Consider the following 23,377-nt stretch of genomic DNA (forward strand, 5'->3'; position numbering starts at 1 on the left):
TTCATTGCTTTATTCATGAAGTGATCGATTGCTTTAAAGGTTCAAATTTTTTCCATCGGCGAAAAGGATCTGATACTCTTATAACTTTTGAAAGTTTTCGACTTTTTTCTCAGGTTAAATAAACCGTTCATTAAACCATCATGCAAATTTATGCTGCTTTCTCTTAGTATAACTAAGGATTTCTATCTATAGCCTAAACTGACTAAGATCCTTGACAATTTACAGACGTAATAAAGACAGACATTGCATGTACAGACACATTCCCCACTTGCGCAGATATGTTGACGCACATCCAACAGGAAAAAGTTTAATTTCCGCGAGTTTAATTGTTTACTTTTTCTGGGCAAATAACTGAGAGCAATCTTGTTCTTTGAAAGACTTAAGTAGCTAAAAAGCACGTCTCATAAATCCATCGAATGCTCTCTTTTTGGTGATGAGCAAAGGGCAAAGGGCGTTTCAATTTTGGATTCTCTGCCAATACACGAGACACACTACAAGCATTGGCGTGCTCACAAAACACACGGACTGTGAGTCTTGCGTGTTTCATTTTAAGTGGGATGATCGTCTTAAAACCACATACTCTGGGACAATAAAACAGGAAAGGCCGTGATTGCCAGCCCCGGTGTGGTGGAGCTGATCCGCGGCCTGATAAGCGGTATTGACGTGTAGTTACAAGTTAACAATTAAGCCATTGCGTGCTAGAGACTTCTGTTAAGAGGACAGCAATCGAGAGCTCATTCTGCATAATTCATATAAATGTGCCCTTCAAGGAGCTTCGAGTTCTGATGAGTTGGCGAAATGTTCCTTTGCCTGGGATTCTGGATGATTTGCTGTGTAGCCGTTTGCCTGGGTACAGAGCGATTAAGTGGGAAGATAATCCCCTCCGTCTGCCAGAAGAGATTGCCTGATTACAACTGTTTATTTCGTACCATTTAAAATGTAATTGATTCCCCAAATCTGGCTCTCGCTGACCGATCGTATGCGCCGCTCTTTAACTTGAAAGAGGCATGTACACAATAAACTACGCCATTTCTGTTCTTATTTCTGCAATTTAATGACATGGCTTTTTGAAACAGAAAATGAAAGTGAATACAAAAGTTGGCTTTACCTGTAAATGATTGTGAACATTATTAAGGTAACAACACAAACATCTTTGTATGTTCAGAAAAGGCAATCATGGGATTAGACTTGAATTTAGAGCTTACAAAAATTATTGCCATGTCTTCATTTCAACGTTTTCGGTTAAAATATTTTGGAAAATATATGATACGGCCAAGTAAGAGGCTTTTAAATCATAATAACTGGGATACAAATATGGGCTGTACATGGTGCCGGGTGTCCTCTTGTGACACCTGCTTTCAGTAGTAAAACTGATGCAGCTGCTCCATATATAGATTATGTTGATTTGTTTACAGGGTAGGTCACATTACCTAGATGTTTTCATGAAACCATTTAACAATCTGAACTGTTTTTGTCTGGTCAGCTAAGATCAGTTCTGATACTACGAATGTAACAACAACAAGATATCTTTAGAGAACACGATATCAGTATGTATGAGGCTAGTGTATGTGATCACTGACTGACAAGGTCCTTTGAGGTGCAGGCTACACCGCTTAAATACTATGCCCCATGTACTGTGTGCATGTTAATAGGTTCAACGAAATTGATTAACTAAGTTTAAATTTATTGTGTTGTCTTTGGCAATTGTTTTGTCGAGATGAATTAGAAAATCGAATACATAAAATTCATTGTTTAGCTTTTGCTAATTATTGAGTGAATTGATTAAGTACCAGTTAAATCGATCTCTTGTCTCTTTAAGCCATCTCCCTTGATTGCGCCATTCCCAACTTTGCTCGCAGGGGACATAACTCTTGAAATTATTCTGTTAGAAAACACATTATAGCTGTATATCTTCTCGGTACAATCAAAGCGGTCGTTGTAAAAACCCCGTAGCTACTATATTAAAACTTCCTATAACATTTTTTGTTATAGGAGGGAAAGGAAACTCTGCCCGAGTTGTTGAAAATCCAGGAGAAAAAAAGCAGGAGACATTTTGGGGGAAACACGAAGAAAGTAAGCTGGCTAGGGCGTTCAGTCGGAATACGGGATTCTGGTCAGACCGTTTCCGAGACGTTCTAATTACAAAGGGATAAAGCTAACTGTAATCAATGAGTTCAACTGCACCTCTAGTCACATACCTTCCTCCAACTTATAACCTCCCGATAAAAACAGGGCTTTTTTATAGGTGGGCCCCAGACACGGGGAATAATCCGTGTGATCCCCATCCCCTCTCTCCCTGTTTTTCGGGAGTGATCGGTGGCGTCCTTCTCTCATCAATCAAGTCACGATGATACTCTCTCTGACAAGGTATTTTATGTCTCGCTTCATGATTTGATTACATAGTAGCCTTCGACCGCTTAATGGTGGCACCTTACGCGACAGCCAAGGAATAAAATTAGCGGGTAGCTTGAATTCGGGGAGGGTTTCGATTGAAGTCATGCGAAGCCGAACATGTAACCCAATTTGTAAAGCCAAGCCCATCAAGACGAAATACCATTGATAACCGCATGGAGGGCAGGCGTGACCTATTGTGACATGATCGTATCAAATTGGGTGGTCAGAAAAAAACAGTAGCCCGAAAGTTGAAACACAAATTGAATCGGCCGGGTGAAATTATGCCGTCAGCCAGTAATCCTTTCGTCGAGGAATTGGTGTCTGTGTCCTACCGCCTTCCAACAAGACACTAGACATTGCGACATTGCGTTTAATTTTGCCCCGTTCAGATTTTTCTTTGGTTGGGGACATGATTGGAATCCAGAAAGGCGCGTTTCCTGAACTGAGGCACAGGAATCAGCATTGGGTCCGCTTGCTTTTCTCTCGTCGCTTCGAACTCGGGAACGCCCAACTGTCACACGGTAGATGATCTGTGGTGTTGTCAGTTCACATGGCTTCATTTTCTTGGTACTGTAGTTTAATATCATTATATCGACATTGTTTTACAAAACTGGTGATGTCTGTTATATGTATACGAATGTCCTTTTCGTATCCAATACAGCATAGATCCAGTGCTCTTACTGCTTCTGAGGCATAGATGCTAATAAGCGGTCGGTGACGCTTGTGTACGGTCAGTACATAGCGTTAAGCAGCAATGAAATAAATAAATGTAAGAAATTTATATCCCCTAGGAATATGGAATTAGACTATTTCATTCTGTAAGTTCGCTAATTTAAATTCTTCAAATCATAATCAGTGATATTTGCTTACCAGCTAAGACAGTCGACATTATCCAGGAAAAAAAGCATTGGCAATGTGAGAAACATGCTTTATTAATGATAACAACATGAAGAAATGTCCACAGGCGAACACCATATTCATAATTTATACATCATGAACCTCTAGCTGAACTTCAGATGATTTTGAGGGTAGTATAGTATGTGTTGATGGCCGGTAAACTCTTTGGTGGATGTACAAGCGCAACTTGTACAGGCCAAACACAAACAGGTGGATGAGAGGGACAGCGAGACAAACCAGACCGAATGACAAGCCAGCCGCCGATCCGGGATTTCTACCCCAGTCAAGAACTTTGTATATATAGTGGTTTCCGTGAGGATCGACCCCGCCGGCAGCCCAGTATATGATATAAAACAGGCCGTACACAAGGACGTACAGGACAGGCTGGTACACGTGATACAGCCGTACCGGGTGAGCTGTAATAGCGAGGTCCAAGAGCACGATCACGGAGTTTATCGCGTGAACGTTAAAATTTACAAACTGTATGGGTTCTCCTGAAATGGAAGTAAAATAAGCAAATCGAAGACTTGTGTTTAAAATGAAGAGATGTTTGGCAAGCAAATATCTAGGTAAAAATACATTCTCATTATATTGATGACATTTTCATATAGCTTTCTTATCTCATTTACAATACGAGGTTTGCCAGATCAGAAGTTTGACATCCTTTTGTGGCATATTCATTCACTTGCTTGAATGTTTTTTTAAACGCCATACTGTAGAAGTTTTAACATATAGCAGGTGCCGTTTACAGTTGAAACTTAAGAATATAATAAAATGCAGAAGGCTCTAAAGACACAGGTTTGTACTTACCGTGGTATATGGCGATCCAAAAAGCTATCGTAACGAGTAAAGATGCCGTCGTCGATACGTTATACAGAATCCACTGAGCATAGGAAGTGCGCCAGGAGAAAATGTGATGTGACGCTTGAGTTATCTCCCCTGAAACAGAGACAAACGTAAGCCGTTTGAATCCCGTATATTTCAGGACGAAAACCAGGATATACTGTAAAGCTTATTTCAACAGAAACTTCCAATCGTGAAAAAATACAGGGGTTCTTAATATTTTAACAATGGTTAACCGTAACCCATTGGTTTTGCCGGGGCCTGGGTCTGATCTGTACAATGTTTTAAATCAAGTGCCTGAAAAATGAGATTAACATGCATGCCACTAGTCAACAGTGTTGTCTGTTAAACAGATGTACAATACAAGTTGAAAAAAAAAAATAACGGCCTGGCAAGTGTACCTGACGAACTGTGGGGAATCCCCTAAATTCTACACCGTTCTCCACCCACGAAGCGGGTTCAGTAAAAAGATTATTTCTTGCATAGTAACGTGAACGTTTTCATGAATAACGTACCAACCTTACTCTCTGATTACCCTGAACAAGACAACAATTTGTCGACCGAAGGATCAAAGACTGGTCACTGCTTGTAGCCTATTTCGATATTTACTGTCTAAATAATCCAGTATTCGAGACAGCAGTGGCATACACATTGATGACGCAATACCCGTCATAACTTTATTTATTTGATCGGCGTTTTACGCCGTACTCAAGGATATTCACTTGTAGGTCAGCGTTAAGCATTATGGTGAGAGGAAACCGGACTGGAAGCCGACGACCATCTGCAGTTTTCTGCTGACCTTCCCACGTGCGGCCGGCGAGGAAACCAGCATGAACTGGACTTGAACTCAGAGCGAGAAGCCCTTGGGTCATTATATACGTAGGGCCTATGTATGTGTGCTTGGGATTTCACGTTTTCACGTCGCACCGGATCAACCAGTCCTGTTTCCCTGCTCTTGCCCCTCAGTGTTGAGCGTCAAACGAGCCAGCAACAAGTACCATTTTTAAAGTCTTTGATATGAACCGACCCGGGTTTGATCCCAGGTCTCCAGACTTCGAGGCGGACGCTCTAACGGGTGGTCGACCGAAGCGGTCTCCGGGTCATTACACTGCGCCAGCTTGCTGGCAATCAGGCCCCCGTCATAAAATTCAACACATTTTCTATGTGGACACAGATATAGGCTACCTGTATGATCCAGTTTTTTACTCCGCACGTAGAAAACTGTCGAGGTAACTGCCCTGAAAACAAAGCTGACACTCAGCACCAAGTAGGTCCAGTTTGTGAGAAAGATGAAATGAAGGCCATAGTGCCAGAACGTGGCTGTGTAGATTTTCACTCCAGCAAGGTACGAGGCTGTCGCCCACCTGAACAACAGATACACGACAGGAGGTATTGGCCACTGGAACAGAAAAAAACAGTTGTAAATGGTATTATTGTTTTATTTGGGAATATGTTTGGAGAAAAGTGATGTGGTGAATTTGCGACAACAATGTAAGAAAATATTTCCGACTAGTTTGACGGTGGAATGTCTCGCGTTACTTAGAGCACAGCGGACAGTCTGGTAGCAAAACTGTCAAAAAAAAAAAAAAAACTTCAAATACACCAGCAAGACACCAACAGTCCAAAACAAAGATGAAGGTAACTTTTGATTGACTTGTTGGCTTCCGTACAATTAAAGGATCAGAGTCCACTGTTCTTAGGAGATCCATATAAAAGAAGTATATTTTGCTGAACTACCTCTGCACTTTTCTAACGTTATATTCAGATAGAAATGATTACCTTTTATTATAATAAAAATGATCAGATGAACTGTATGAAAACACTTAAGACGTGGGATCAAGAATACCAGCAATTTTGAGACAAAGTATGACTCTTCCTTGTACCGATGTATATAACCATCTGAACCACGATAGAATCACCAGCGACATTCGATGCTAAGTTTTACAATTTGTCATTCTTGTTTTTCTGGACTTCGTAGCACGAAAACCGTTTGCGTTATTTGCTAAATGTGTCAGATATACACTAACTAGTTTCAGCCAACAGATCTAGTGAAATAACATAGTGTTCACGTTAAACATACATACATTTTGTATAGTTTGATAATCGAGTTCATGTGAACTCATGAGCACATTTATTCCCACACATTTTAGCCTGAAACAATGATTAGCGAAAATGTGAGTGTATATACCAGAAGGACTCTGGCGTTATGAAAGCATTTCATTGAATGGGTACGATATGATAACATTTCGTATATATGACAGCCACATCAATGTACATGTAGTTACGTATCAGCTACACAGGACTGCTGATATAGGTCAAAAGTTATCCCAGGAGTGTACCAGTAGCGACCTCGTATCCCACGTTCAGTCTGACAAATCGCTTTTTGTTTTATCTGGGCTATAGTGTTATAACTCGCTCTCGATCAGAGGTTACTGATATATTTGTATAACCTTCAGACGTCTGAAGTGTGAGAACTTCATGAACTGAGGCCTGTCGAGATCACGAGCTTATCTAGACATACGACAGTTCCCGTAATCTCAACGTAGTTATAGTAAGTACATATGTGATTTAGAATGGAACTATAAGGCATATGCACTAAACCACTAACACGTGCGTATTTGTCACACACTATGTAACTAGATACAAACAGGTAATCTTTCTGTAATCGATTCTATGAAACATAGGGATCACGCAGGAAATAATAAAATATAATCGGTTTGTGTAGAGGCATCATCGGTTGTGTCAGAAATAGTGCTGTTTTGCCCAGTTTTGACTGTTCTTGTTTGTAATTGATGAAGCGTACGTGATTGTCGGATTTGAGGGTTAGATTAATGATATAAAGAATTTTAGGATTTGAGCGTGAATTCTCAGCATCTCATAGTTCTTGAGTCTGGTGTTACTGTTTTGCAACATTCCCTCCCTCTTGCAAACTTTTAATGGCAGTAGCATAAAATTTTTTTTTATTTCAAAATCACACTTTCCTGGAAGAAAACTTTGCCTTATGCTATTGTCACACCAAAGTAGTTCTCAAAACGTCCTAAAAAAATCGTACAGCGGATTGTGGACGGCGCAGAACCTTTAACTTTGGCCAAATGATGTCTAAAATACGATGCACATCAGCACATCAAGTCAACGAGCCGAGACGAGTTGGGTCTGTCAGCGACCGGGATGAACGAGGTACAAACGGATCCCGTGGGTATGCCCACGTGCTGCAATTGATGCCCGACTGCACCACGTCGTAACACCCATCTCGTTTTAGGTATGATGTCACTCCGTCGAACTGAGTAGAATAGAATGTCTAGTTATGTTTTTTTTATCAGGCACAATACAAACAGCTAATGAATGTCTGCCCTTGAAGTGACAGATATGCTGTTTGAACAAAAATTCCTCGTACCCTCTCTCTTAATTTAAAAATAAGGAAGGAACTAATGTACTCTTGTTTATGCACTTTAGAGAGATTTTTTTAAAAAAAACTTCACTTTCACCATTATCTGACAATCTTCTGCGATAAAAACCGCAAAATAACCATTAGGAGTTAAACTTTAATTAGCAATTAAGTATATGAGATTATTACTGTGGGCGTTGTGTGTCACAAGAAGTCCGATACCTTGAAGTATACGACTTCCCTACAGCTAGTGTTCACGGCACAGCAAATATATTACGTCATCTGTAGAAGCCCGCCCCACCTGGTAGAGAAATATGTCAACTTCTTGGCTGGAAGTTGTGAACTGAATTATGAGAAATCTAATGTAATCGGCTTCTACAAGAATTGGCCACACCTTGAAACCGAAACTCCGTATTTAAAAACTATGATTTGGCTAATCATTGTTGCAATGCAGTTAAGAGCCCATTTCATATTTCCAAGCACCTCTAAAGCAATTGCTATCAAAGGCATTGTAGTCCTTTTACAAAACTCTCCGTTGTCATAATTTTAACACAACGGCGTCTGGAACATTTTCCCAACCATGCATCAGATGTTTTTTTAAACGTTTGCTGCGCAATAAAGAGATAAATAATTCATAAATAATTTTCGAAGAAAAGTGTAAGGTGACATAGAGACTAGCTATAGGGAAGTTGCATACTTCTAGGTAATGGACTTAGTAGTTAACCATATATGTCATACCACTGATACTAACTTCCGGAACCTTGTCGAGGCTTGTGTTTGTTTTCGTGGACATCTACATCACCCTAACATTTTTAGAGAAAAGAATTTTCGAGCTTAAGACCTAAACTCACTGAAGTACATGTAAATTGATTCGTAGGACTCCTGCGCATAGATTCAGGAAAAAGAACCTTAGCTATAGCATGATGCATGATGATAAAAGAAAAGCATGCGATAGGAACAAATACTCCGCTCTACTGATTAGAATGAATGAATGAATGCAGTTAACAATATTTCAGTCATATGACTATGAGGAGTTATTAGGTATAGGCCTACTGTGTCTTCTTGCGGCAGGGCGAGTCCATGTCGCCAAAGTGCTGCCACCTCTGAAGAATCATGCCAAAGACACCAGACATGACACACACCCAATCACATTATACTGACACCGGGCCAACCAGTCCTGTTTTCTTGCTCTAACCTCTAAGAGCCTAGCGAGGCGGAAACAAGTACCATTTTTTAAGTCTTTGGTATGACCCTACACGGTTTTGATCCTGGGTCTCTCAATTTCGAGTCCGACGGTCTAGCCATTAAGCCACCGATGCGGTCCTATTAATTAGATAAACTGCCAGCAATTGCACGATAATGAGATTCACATCTGACTGAGTGCTTGGGGTTTAACGTCGTGCTCAACAATTTGATTCACATTTGAAAGTATGAACATATGGCCGTGGCCAGACACTTCACCGTAACTAGACGACAATGTAAAATGAAAGTGTCACCCTCTCAACGAAGGCGACATAGGGTAATTCCTATTTTAGGAGACTGCATGGGAGTTACTATTCTGAAATGAATAATTTTTCCGTATATTTCTGAATTTCATTTGACACCACTTTAACGGAACTGCAATGTTCATTTGTAATTGCTTAAAATTAAACAGGAGCTAGCCGCGACCGAGTAGTTATGAGTTAAGTGCGAGTTATGGGTTCAAACCCGATCTTGGGCAAGCGGATTGCAGACTTCCTCTCTCTCACCGTTCGCGGGGCCTTGATGGCCGTTTGCACAGTTTAACGTTCGTGGAAGATCATTTGTCGCCAGTATGGTGTGCATATCTGTACGCCCCGTGAAAAATTTCGTCAAAACAGCCTGATTTGGCAGACTTAACTACCGCGAACGTCCTGATTTCACGTTACACGGGCAGGGGTGTTAATGAAAACGAACGAATACGAAACGCAGTTATATGGTAGCCTATAGTTATGACAATATCATGCTTTCATTTGATAATTTATTCGATTGGTGTTTTGGTGTTTTACGTCGAATGTTTCAGTTAATACTGTGGCGGTATTGTGGCGGGAGTAAACCGGGCAGAGACCCGTGGACACCCATGACAATCTACAGGATGCTGGTAGACCTTATCAGGAAGCGGAGAGGAAGCAAGCGGTGAATAGCATGCTTTTAGTGCAAAACACAACTGATTTATAAGGTAGACCCTACTTCAAAATATCGGTGACGCACATGTTGGACATTCTTGCGCTGTCATTTTTAGAACACATGTACAATAAATTAAATATATATAGGCACACATATAACCCTGAGCCAACGTGAGCTTACATTCAAATGTTTCGTATGTAACTATGCTTATATACACCCGATTTTATTACCTGCTAGGCTACACAGAGGTCAAGAAAGGTAATCGATAGTTATTCTGTTGAAAATTTTGCACGATTTTTCGAAAACTGACAGAACCTGTAATGTGATTTAGGAGAACGACAGAATCGAGATTTTCCATATGAAATCTGGTTTACACAATTGACGATTAAGTATCGCCAAACATTTTCTTGAGAACATTATAAAACAACAGGTAATACAATATTGGCTCTTGGCCAAATCACATGTGCATGTGTCAACAAAATGAACATATGTAGTTTCCTGTCTTCTCTACAGGCTGTCAGTGAGTGCCAGTAACCGCCAGTTTCCCGCGAAGAGCACGGTAAACGACCAACTGTGTCCTACCTGTGTGCTTGTCTGGCAGTATTTTAAATGTAATTCATGTACGGTACCGGGTGCTGTCAGGGTAGACAGCCAATAAGCCTGTGCTACCCGCGACGTCTGTCTAATACCACTATGCCATACACAAGATTACACAATATCGTTCTACAGGCTTCATATATTAACGTGAGATTAAGAGACCATCATATTGCAGGAGCTGAGGTTTCATTGTAGAGCCAAAAATGCATTGGAGAAAGGTAGCGGTAAAATTGATATTAAATGGATTTCCATAAGCTTCCAACGCCATTCAACAGTTTCAAGGGAGCCTACTCTGCCTTCCAAATAGCAGCTTCGTTGTCAGCAAGGCACAGCTGCTTTGGTTTTTTTTTTAGTTCGGTTGTAGATTTCAGTGGAAAATCGTCGCCGTTCAATTATTCTTAGGATCAAACATACTAACGACACCCTGTCAATCTTGTCCAATATTTATGAAAGGACTTGTTCTACATTCTAACCCAGTATTAACACCACTTCACGATATCAATAGTAAGATAACGTTGACACATGCACCGCTGGTATGATCGCGATGTCACTGGAGGTCACGTCACGCAGATCTGGACGTTCACAGAAGCGGTCAGTCTATACGGCTGCCATTTTGACACATCCTGGTTCAGAATGGCTAGAATTTTAATGTCACAAGAAAATCTTCCGATCTATCTATCAGTGTTATGTTGTATGCTTTTATCAACATCAAGCAGTACAGTGATATTTATTTATTTATTTCGTTGGTGTTTTACGGCGTATCCAAGAATACTTCATGGCCGCCAGCATTATGTTTGAAAGAAACCAGACAGAGCCCGGGGAAAACCCACTTAAGATCCCATATGCATGTAGGTATATGATTACCCTGTATAAATGGGTCAGATTTTCTCCAACTATAAACCTGAGAGTTGGTAGATGCCTGAATTTATCTTGAGAGCAAATACCAAAAATTTAAAATATAAATACTTAAATATAAGGCTTAAAAACACCACAAATTTTAAATTTAAATTATCAAAACCCTATTTCTGTTTTAAAGTCAAAAGTTAAAATATCACCGTAAGGCCTACCTGTGACTTGTAGAATAGATCAGGTTGACTGTACTTGAGTCCAAAGTTTCTACGGTTCAGTTCATCACAGTTCCGAATGTATCGCAGAGAGTCGGCCATGTCTGATATACGGCAGGCCGTGTACGATCGATCAGTGTTTTTGAGGGTTCGGATCACGGTGTTAGTGCTAGTCAGTCAGATCTTCGTCATCTAGGTCAGCCACTCAGCCACTCAGCCCACAATTTGACGCAAAGTTTCAAAGGCCTGACAGAAGTCCCGTGCAGTGGTGTCTTTTCATCAGTTTGAAACTGAGTCTTGAGGACCCGGCGGTTTGCTTATGAATACTGAAAGTTTTGACTTCTGAAAAGTCCTGTTATACATCAGAACCTAGCAGCCCGCATTAGCACTAGCCAACCAATCCCACTGATGTAGAAATGAACATCTCACTTCCTCATCTCATCTTCCGTTAATGTGCTATTACTTCCGCAATGTAGCCGCAGTATTTATTACACTCTAAAAGCTGCTCTGTTACATTTAGCAATATTGAAGTGCATTATGATAAGGCAACATAATATTATGTTATGAACATCATAATGCAATGGGGGGCCTCCGTGGCTCAGTCGGTTAAAGCGCTAGCGCAGCGTAATGACCCAGGAGTCTCTCACCAATGCGGTCGCTGTGAGTTCAAGTCCAGCTCATGCTGGCTTCCTCTCCGGCCGTACGTGAGAAGGTCTGGCAGCAACCTGCGGATGGTCGTGGGTTTCCCCCGGGCTCTGCCCGGTTTCCACCCACCATAATGCTGGCCGCCGTCGTATAAGTGAAATATTCTTGAGTACGGCGTAAAACACCAATCAAAAAAAAAAAAAAAAAATCATAATGCAATGGCTTCCTCTCCGGCCGTACGTGGGAAGGTCTGGAAGGAACCTGCGGATGGTCGAGGGTTTCCCCCCCCCCCGGGCTGTGCCCGGTTTCCGACCACCATAATGCTGGCTGCCGTCGTATAAGTGAAATATTCTTGAGTACGGCGTAAAACACCAATCAAATAAAAAAATAAATAAATCATAATACAATGGCTTCCTCTCTGGCCGTACGTGAGAAAGTCTGCCAGCAATCTGCGGATGGTCATGGGTTTCCCCGGGCTCTGCCTGGTTTCCTCCCGCCATAATGCTGGCCACTGTCGTATCAGTGAAATAGTCTTGAGCACTGCGTAAAACACCAATCAAATAAATATATAAATATAAATATATGTCATAATACCATATCTCGCTGTCTTATATATCGCTAATTGCTAAATGTTAAATATCTGCAGCTCTTTGACTCTACAATTACATATTTATCTCCTAATTACATATTGTCCTAATTACTCTCGAACTAAACGCCGTATTCAGCTTTCCGTTATGCCACAGGTATTTTCGTCCTATGTATATTTAATGTAATGTATACTATAGGGAAACGCATCTTTACGAAAAGTAAATGCTTGTTTCCTTTTTTAACCTATGTGTACAGATGGGCCTATACTAAGTGTACAGATGGACCTATGCCAAGTCTACAGGTGGACCTATGCTAGATGTGCAGTGAGACACCTATACTAGGTTACAGACTGACCTGTTCTAGATGTACAGATGGACCTGTATTAGGTGTACAGGTGGACCTGTACTAGCTGTACAGATGGGTTTTTTTGTATGTGCAAAGGTGGACCTGTACCAGCCGCACAGATTAATTTGTACAAGGTGTACAGGTGAAGCTGTATTAGGTTTACACTTCGACCTGTATTAGGTGTACAGGTGGACCAGTACTAGGTGTACAGATGGATATATACTCAGTGTGCCGTTGGAAACGGTATTTACTTAATAATGTTTCTTTTTTTGCTTTCTTTATTTTTCTATTTATTGAATTGTTGTTTTAAAAACCATGCTCAACGAAGTTTCGTTCATAACTTGAAGATGGCGACCATTTTCATGGAGAAAGAAAAGCAGAGTTTCCATGACACACCTTTAACAACAAACAATAAGGGCGGAAGGATTTCGAAATTCGTTAATACAAATTGATGGAAATGACGGATTAATTAGTAAATGTACTTAAATACTCTAATAGGATCCTGGACGTGCACAGCTTTGATGCTCGTGGACTATTTTACATAGTTAACGTTAAACATAGTTTCACATTGAAAACTGAGATTATTCCATGTGTGGTGGTAACTGAATTTTGAATGGGATTATAAATATTTGAAATAAACTAAAATTTGTCCCCGGGATGTCAGGTACAGCACAATGACACACATATCCACCGTGTACAGAGGTTATACCAGGCTAATGTGTTAATAAGGGCCTCCTATACTTATATTGTTAACATTCCATCCCTGATTGTTTAGAATAACATATACACACCTATAAACGTACGCATAATCCCGTTGTCATAAACATGTGGGGCGGATATAGGACTTGGTGGTGGTGGTGGGGGGAGTGAATCGTTCTTGTCGAGTCACAGTTATCTGTCACGGGCTGGAGTTCCTAGGGTTAGGATTATGGGGGTCGTGCTGACAACAGACATTTATTGTGGCGTGCGGAATTCAAACATGTGCGGAGTAAACGACTGCGCTGGGTTTCCAGACGAGTTGACACAGTCACACTTAATCACAACAACAAATGGTTTCAACTTACACAGAAAAACTCACCGAATATTTTAAGATAACATTTATCCTATTACTTCCTGCTTCCTTGAGTTCAAGAAAAAATGCTTAGGGTTGATAGCCCGAACTTGCATAATATGGAAGACCAAGGTTTCGGAATTTCATAATAACCAGCAGGTAATGTTTGACATTCTCAAAGGAGAAGTAAATATAAATAAAATACCATTGAAAAGGGTATGTATTTCCTCGCAGGTGCATGCCATAAAAATTCTAATGTGTACCTCAAGTTGATAAATTATAAATAAAGTCAGCGCCAACATCCGCTGTGGGTGACTCCATTTTGCCTAAAAGCTAGTCCTGAAGTCTTCTGTGTTAGGAGGAGAATTGCCGTCGGAAACAGTCGAAGTGCAGTTCGTACATTTCCGGTAGAACTCTTCTTTCCAGAAGGTAGCGAACAGTACAGTTCGTTTTCCGCTTGGCGATCGGGGAACCGGAATGCTGGACGTAGGTTCAGAGTTTACACCAGCAAGCTGGCAGTTTTAACGACTCTCACTGGCTGAGAGGCAACACGCACCCAGCATAAATTACAGGGTGTTAAAAATGGAGGACGCGATGGACTCAGCAATTTTTGCCAGCTTTGCCGTTTTCAGGCTTTACGTGTGTGGCGAGGAAAAATTGCAAAATTATGCAGCAGGCACCACCAGATAGAAAAAAAATGTGCTTTTTTTCAGCCTATAGTGTCATGTTTTTAAGTTTTCTTCTCCTTTAAAGTTCTATAAAGCAAGCTGCCAGACTTGGGGCTACGTTTTGACAGGTCATATGTCCGTACAGATAATTTTGTTCAACCAGAATAATCAAATTATTCTGTCCATGTCTGTAGCTCTCTCCGGATGTGACGTGATACGGTGTATCTTTGTATGTATGTATGCTTGGGGTTTCAAGTCGTACTGAACAATTTTATCATGTGGAAGACACCAGACATGACACCGCAACCAGTCACATTATACTGACACTGGGTCAACCACTCCTGTTTCCTTGTTCAAACCTCTCGATGGTGTGCACCAAACAGAGCTCCACAGTGCTCACTGAGAAATATACGTAAATAATTGTGTAGCAGTGATAATGACGGGTAAGTTCATAAGTATAAGCTTCCTAGCTTCCTTGAAGTCTTCATAAAGTTTCACAAGTGCAGGTATCAGGCCATGCCCAGCGGCAGTTCATTGTAAACGTACGAGGAGTAAGAAACCATTAGATACCCCAAAATAGACCAACGCGGCGAGTCCGCAATGTTTATAGTGATTGCATATTCTCTTATTTGTTCTCTCACAAAATAATCGGTTAAATATAACAGAAAATGCGTTGTCTGAGTGATGCTAGAATGTTTTCTGTTATGATTGTTGTGTTAAATGTAACATATATATTCCACTAATTCATCATAAAGATTATATTAGACCTTTACACCTAAGATCTCTTACAAAGAATTGTTTGTTTTTCTTTCGGTCCATAATGTTGAAAAATGTCTTAATTTTACTTAGTTTGAAAACTTTGCACATAGCATTGAGCATTTTGTTGAGCACTTACATATGCGAATTATGACGGCATGGCGACATGATGCCAGCCTTCACGACATGATGCCAGCCTTCACGACATGATGCCAGCCTTCAGGACATGATGCCAGCCTTAACGACATGATGCCAGCCTTCACTCAATAATTTTGATCAACCCTATTTTGTTGATAAAAAAATCGAAATTTTATGTTGTTATGCTTCTTATACGTAAGAATCAAATATACAAAGCTTGTCAGTTATTCTTTTCAATCTTGCTGTCAGTAACAGTTTTTAAAGTTTTTTCGAGCAACACTCCATGTTAGAAAAACACCGACTTAAACAATTTATTGGCCTATTATTTATTAATAAATAAAAAGTTGAATTTTTGTGCATTCGTTAATATATTTTTCCTGCCATATATTTTATAAACATTAAATTATGTCTGCTGACAGATAAAGTCCGAAAGGACCGAACATATATGTTTATAATTCCATGAATACAAGCCTGTTGCGGTTTCATCTGGGACTGTTTATATATCTTATATACAATCAATATTTTTTTTATAAAATCTCAGAAGACTCTTTATACTTTCTATTTATTTATTTATTTGATTTATCCATTTGATTGTAATGTAACTCTATGCTTAATATTTTTTACTTGCCATGGACCTTGGCAAGCTACTGGCTATCGTTTTCCCTTGTGATGTACAAACTTGCAGGCCATAATTGAGGCCAGGAGAGAACTCATCTTCATCGAACGTTATCGTGGTTACAGATAAACGGCTCCACGATCACCGTCGACTCTTTGATGTCACTAAGTCACGTACGAAAAAGTTCAGCATGGAGGGGATAGTGCAATGACTGGTTGACCCGTATCAGTATAATGGCTCAGGCGGGGCGGCTTACTTGCCTTCGGTAAGTCGTCTCAGTGAAGCAGCACTAGATAAAAGAGCGGTGGAAATCCGTCCTGTGACAAGGAGGCACATTACATATACCCTAAGGATTCCTTCGTCGTCATATGACTGAAAAATTGTTGAGTACGACGTTAAACCCCAAGCACTCACTCACTCACTCACGAAAAAGTTCGCGTGTGAAAAAGTTCGCGTGTGTAACAGTTCGCGTGTGAAACAGTTCGCGTGTGAAACAGTTCGCGTGTGAAACAGTTCTCAATCAGACATTAGCACTTAGTTGTTCTTGTTTCCTTTTATTGTGATGCATATGAGACTGCACAGGATGCACGTGCATGGCGATGATAGAAAATATTCGTCGCTTTACCAGCATGAGGTGTGTACTATGTTCCTCTCAATAATCCTTTTTATGTCCACTCTCTTATACAAAGGTAATACACGTTTTATATTGTCCACTAGTCAGTAAGTTTGTGCAACGAGGTGGAATATAAAGGGCCTTCTTCTGCATATAGACCCAAAATAACTCACATACATGGCCAATGTAGTTATTTTATGAGGGGCCAAATTACAATTAATTGAGAATTATCATATATCGATAACAATAAATGTTTTATCGATATCAATAAATGCTTTATCGCTATCAATAAATAATTGATTAATATCGATAAATAGTGGAATATGACGATATCGATAACTGAATTATCGATTTCGATGAATTAATTAGCGATATGGATAAATGAATTAGCGATATCAATAAATAAATAACTTATATCGATCAATACCATTATTTGTCGTTATCGAAAAGAAAAATAGCAGGTCATTATACATTCCTTGTGCCGCTTAGGGAGCGGTAGATCCAGGGTCAATCCTGCAGCCACATCTAAGACCTTAAAAGAGGAAGTTGTAACTTCCTCGCTAGGCGTTCAGCATGAAGGGGATGGTGCAACGACTGGTTGATCAGCATCAGTATAATGGCTCGGGCGGGCCGGCTTACTTGCTTTCAGCAAAGCGTCTCAGTGAAGTAGCACAGATAACAGAGGGGTGGAAATCCGTTCTGCGACAAGGAGGCACATTCCATGCACTCTATGGATTCCTTCGTCGTCATATGACTGAAAAATTGCTAAGCTCTTTGCAGCTCTTTCCTAAGAGTAAGAGGGAAAGATTAAGAGTAGGTAATACATGCATATTCAGCACACGCAACAAAAGGAGTTGGGTGAAAGAATTGTGTACTTGAAGATGAAGTTTGGGTATATTAAGTATGTTGAGTAGTAGGTAAAAAGTGTGCAGGCGAACGATCGTGTCTGTATGGATGAGGGATGCAGCCACTCAAGTTTTCTTACTTTCGGCCTTTCAAACATAAGATCCAACACGCCAAGTTTCTTAAGAACACTGGATGGGTTGAAACTACAAATACCCTGACCAAGACAGGAAGGTTACGGAAGTCGTTTTATACACTTTGTGCTACATATAAGTAAGTAGAAAATGAATCGCAGTATGAAACAGTTCGCAAACGGTTGATTTATTTTTTTATTTATTTGATTGGTGTTTTACGTCTTACTCAAGAATATTTCACTTGTACAGAGCTAGAGTCAGGGGGAACCCAGGACCATCAGCAGGTTGCTTCCCACGTACGTTCGGAGAGGAAGAAAGGGTGAGCTGGACTTGAACTCACAGCGACTGCGTTGGTGAAAGTCACTGCGCTGACCTGGCATGCTAACCACCTCGGCCACCATAACCAGTCGAAGTTACAGCTGAGTTATTTATGGTTCCTTTTTGTAAAACATGTGAGAATGTCGCTCTCACAATGTTGTGTGATCAGCACTGAGAAGCTAGAGCAAGGAAACAGGACTGGTCGGCTCGGTGTCAGTACAATGTGATTGGGTGGGGTGTCATGTCTGGCTCCGGGATCACGAAGAGATCTTAAGTCAAAATTTCAAACCCTTATACAATTGTTATTTCTTATGTAACAATCTCAAAATATTGCTTGGCAACGTAGATTCAGAATCAATTATTGCACAAAAAGTGTGAGCCAATATAACACAAAATAACATACCAAATTTAATGGTTGAAATTTGACTTAACTGTAAGATTGCTCCGTGATCTTGGGCCCTAGTATCTTGATTCTTCAGTTGCAATATCACTTTGACTGCATGGACTTCCTTTATCACAAGAAGACAAAACATATCTACACACACCTAATGGCTCCTCGCGACCATATGACTGGAAGATTGTAAAGTATATGGTATAACAATACAAACATATATACGTTCCCTTTTTACTATTGCTTTTTTATCCACTATGTTGCAGTTGTATGCATGAAATGCACGTGTCGAACCTTTTTGCACATTTCCTTTGTGTGGAAGGTGAGCATATTATAAGGATCACTCAATGCAATTTGAAACAAAGGAACCACGTGCCAAGATTTGTCATGTTGAGTTCGATGTTATGTCTACAATGCGTGTGTTAATCTTATTTTGTTCGTTGGTAAATGTTCATTTTCAAACGCTGGAAAACTCCCAAGACCAAAAACCGTGTTCAAAACAAAAACAAGGTGGTCATCAAAAATGGAGGCAGAAGTTAGTCACGAAATCATCACGAACAAAATGATCGGATGATTCGTGCCAACAAAATTCCGTTATAATGTCAAATAGGTTTCCCCAAAGCTCAAAGTAGTCATCCCTTTACGGGATTAACCGTGGACTAGAAAGAGGGAATCCACTAGACGGCTGTTATCAATAGGCTCTGATCTCGCCTGCATGACCTGGCGTATGGTTTATAGACTGTGATCCAGGATTTGTAGTCCATGATCGTGATAAATTGTTAAGAACTTTATTAGCATCTGTCTAATATAATGTCTCAGCTTCGGTTTAGTTTTCGTCAGATGTTTCACATAGATTTAACCTACTATATTGAGATCTGTTTTCTTTTCCTTTCAGGATTTACTCGTTTTAACATTTGCTAAATAGATTTTTTGCAAACCCTAAGAATGTAATAAAGTAAGTATTTTCGCTAAATTTATCACAAGGAACGCTTTTTATTGCAGAGTCTTTGTTAATTTTAATTCTTCTTTTCTTCAGACCGCCAGTGGCTTTATTACACACACATCCGTTTGTTGTTTTTTTCCGCCCCTTTTCTTTTTGAAAGAAAATCGCCTCTTTATCGACTAATCAATCTGTTTGCAAATCGTCTCCGGGCAGAAGAGCACGGTGAATGACGGCTTTGGTGGGTCAGGCGGAGCTAGCCTCCATCATCACCAAATTGAAGGGTTATAAAGTGGCTGGTGCCATCTTCCGTAATAGTTGTTCAAGTTGAAGCAAATGGCCTTCAGCCTCCCTCTGGCATAGCTCTTCCCTATCGACAGCTCCTCGAGCAGTCGACTGAAAACGCTGTCTCGTTGATAGTTTACGGGCAAACACGGCCTCAGGCCCATTCATTTTCTCACCCAATAAGTGGTTTAGTAACGGCTAAAATTGTAGTCGCATTTTTTTCATTTGGACACGGTTTTGCCGCGGATTCCCTTAGAAGAAAACAGATTTTCAAAGATAATTAAATTTGAGAAGAACATATTGCGGTTGGCTGAAATGAAATGAGCTGGTGGTTATTTGGAATTGAGCGCGAAGTCATTCCATCTGGGAAATGGGGAATTCATGTGGAACGGGATAGCAGCGATTATTGTCCAGCCGGAAACTCGAGAGACAGTGGAACGAGGATATGACAAATTCTGACATAACCTTACTGTGGAAAAAGGAGCTTGTGTATGTTCCGAGCGTCAGTCAGTCAGTCATAAGTCAGTCATAAGTACCAATTTCAACTAACATTTCAGCTGAAACAAAATAGAACGTTCAACAAACACATTGAAATAAAATTATCAGCCAATCCACCAAAGGTTTTATTCATAGAATGGAATTTACTATGGAAGTCGACGGGAGGATGTTTCGCTAGCTCGACCTTTCTAATGTAAAACGAGGTAGCGAGGAAGCAAAGAAGATGTAGCAAAATAAGTCTTGCTACCTCACTAACCAGCAACCTCGCTGTTTTGTTACCTCGCAGCCTCGCTACCTCGACCTTTGTAATGCATTATGAGGCAAAGGTCGGCTTTCATAATATATAGCAGTGTATTTTACATTCATCCTATGTTATAAATTTTCAACGTGGACTCTTAAATGATTAAAAATATTAGTGATTCTTTTCTTTGCAAAAAGATCTGAACAGGTAGCGAGGTGAGTCATCTCGCTATCTCGCTACCTCCTCGCTTGCTACATCACTGTCTTGCTACCTCTCTGTCTTGGTAAAACAAGGCTAAGTAGCGAGGTAACATGGCAGCGAAAGGTCCTCTATCTGGATCTATCGTTTACTGACAACACATTTTACAATTACTCTTTATTAATAAATATGGCAACAAAACCTTTCATTACAAATATAAATTCAATAAAGCATAATGCATATCTGCATCGCATATCATCGTCATAGCACGCAGTGAACTTTTTTTCTGCACTTCCATGGTATACATGCGCAATCAGAAAGTGGTATTGACCAAAAGACTTTATTGCTTTCTGTAAATCTGGTAAATTAGTCTTTTTTTTTCACCTGATCCTTATTTAATACAATGTTCAAGAATGTTACCCTTTTACACTGGCGGTCAGTTTTATGGGTGAAGGAATCGAAGTGCCTAGGGTAAACCACCGATCTTTGAAAAGTTACTAACTTTCCCTCGTATAACGAACAGATTTGCCCATCATATGGGTGGCAGACGAGTGATCTTGAATGAACGCTTGTTTGTCCAAACGGCCACGTCAGAAGGGGAAGGGGTCTGCAAATTTCCTGTCCAAGGCGTGTCCAAAATGTGCCCCATTGCTAAAAATTATGTCTTTATATGGCTGTATATTCAGCGTGTTGAGCTAGATATTGGATGTTGGATACATGCTCAAATGCAATCAAAGCGAAACTAAAATACATTTTTCATTATCGGCAACATACATACTATCCCGGTGCACGATTTACATATTGATTTCACCCTCTCGCCTAGAAAATTCCTTGTGTCTTTAAAGTATCATCTTTGCATGATTCTGTCCAAATTTCGTGGAAGGACTTTCATGGAACCTGAGGGATCATCTTGCCTTGGTGGTGATCAGTGGTTGACAATGCTCTTAGAGCCATTCAAGTCGTCTTACATGATGTTCTTTGGATATCACCTGACCTACACCACCCTGGCATTGCATACTGCATACACTTTTCAGGCTAGTCTAACTTTACACGTCAGCTACTTACCGGTTGTTTACATCAAACTAACATTTCCTCCACTCACGGTACAAGTATGTGTACGATATTTTATATCTGTGTACCGCTAAAACCGTTTTCAAACCTCGGAAAAGGTTTGTCCTGTGTTTGTGTATGCAGTTGCTTGTCTCCGGTACGAATTAACCTGACCTTATTGATAGATTTGTGATCTACAGAACGGCTCAATTTGACCTCACTGTAACCTCACTCAGTGCATATAGCTTATTGATAGATTTGTAATATCCAGCGTGGATAAATTTGACCTTAGGGTGTATATAGTTTGTATTCTCCGGAATATTTTATTCTCACCTCAGTGTACAGAGTGGTTTACAATCTCCGGAATGTTCTGTTCTCACCTTAGTATACAGTGTGGTTTACAGTCTCCGGAATGTTTTATTCTCACCTCAGTGTACAGAGTGGTTTACAATCTCCTGAATGTTCTGTTCTCACCTTAGTATACAGTGTGGTTTACAGTCTCCGGAATGTTTTATTCTCACCTCAGTGTACAGAGTGGTTTACAATCTCCTGAATGTTCTGTTCTCACCTTAGTGTACAGTGTGGTTTACAATCTCCGGAATGTTTTATTCTCACCTCAGAGTACAGAGTGGTTTACAATCTCCTGAATGTTCTGTTCTCACCTTAGTATACAGTGTGGTTTACAATCTCCGGAATGTTTTATTCTCACCTCAGAGTACAGTGTGGTTTACAATCTCCGGAATGTTCTGTTCTCACCTTAGTATACAGTGTGGTTTACAATCTCCGGAATGCTTTATTCTCACCTCAGTGTACAGTGTGGTTTACAATCTTCGGAATGTTCTGTTCTCACCTTAGTGCACATTGTGGTTTACAATCTCCGGAATGTTTTATTCTCATCTCAGTATAAAGAGTGGATTACAATCTTCGGAATGATCTATCCTCCCAGAAGTGGACGGAGTTGTTTATAATTTCCGGAATGTTTTATTCTCATCTCAGTGTACAGTGTGGTTCATATTCTCCGGAATGTTTTATTCTCATCTCGGTGTAAAGAGTGGATTTTAATCTCCGATATGTTCTATTCCCGTCTCAGTGTACAGATGGTATAGAATCTCTGGAATGTTCTGTTCTCAACTCAGTGTACAGAGTGGATTTTAATCTCCGGAATGTTCTGTTCTTATCTTAGTGTACAGAGTGGTATACAACCTCCGGAATGTTTTATTCTCACCTCAGTGTATATAATGGTTTATAATCTCCGGAATGTTCCGTTCTCATCTCACTGTACAGAGTGGTATACAATCTCCGGAATATTCTATCCTCATCTCACTGTACAGAGTGGTATACAATCTCCAGCATGTTCTATCCTCTCATCACAGAACAGAGTGGTTTACAGTCTGCAGAATGTTCTATCATCACCTCAGTGCAATCTGTGGAAAGTTTTATTCTTACCTCAGTGAACACAGTGGTATATAATCTGACCTCATAGTATAGGTCTGCCAACCTGCGGATGGTTGTGGGTTTACCCCAGGCTCTGCCCGTTTTCCTCCCGCCATAATGCTGGCCGCCGTCGTATAAGTGAAATATTCTTGAGTATGGCATAAAACACCAATCAAATAAATAAATAAATAAAATCATAGTATAGAGCGGTTTCTATTCTGACCTCACTGTATACAGCGTTTTTACTGATCTCAATGTATAGAGTGTTTCTTAACGACACCTCAGTGTCTAGAGCGGCAT

At 40.3% G+C, this 23,377-nt stretch overlaps 1 protein-coding gene across 1 annotated transcript; it reads right to left on the reverse strand.

Moving 5' to 3' along the window:
* Positions 1-3,356: 3,356 nt before the first annotated feature.
* Positions 3,357-11,656, reverse strand: LOC135473914 (protein rolling stone-like). Its single transcript, XM_064753846.1, has 4 exons — positions 11,329-11,656; positions 5,320-5,533; positions 4,102-4,230; positions 3,357-3,785 (listed from the first exon to the last, which is right to left on the reverse strand). Exons 1-4 carry the CDS (start codon positions 11,425-11,427, stop codon positions 3,379-3,381), a joined length of 849 nt encoding a protein of 282 aa, XP_064609916.1. The 5' UTR covers positions 11,428-11,656; the 3' UTR covers positions 3,357-3,378.
* Between the last annotated feature and the right edge of the window lie 11,721 nt (positions 11,657-23,377).

Source organism: Liolophura sinensis, chromosome 8, assembly GCF_032854445.1.
Source record: "Liolophura sinensis isolate JHLJ2023 chromosome 8, CUHK_Ljap_v2, whole genome shotgun sequence".
NCBI classification, from domain to species: Eukaryota; Metazoa; Mollusca; class Polyplacophora; order Chitonida; family Chitonidae; genus Liolophura; species Liolophura sinensis.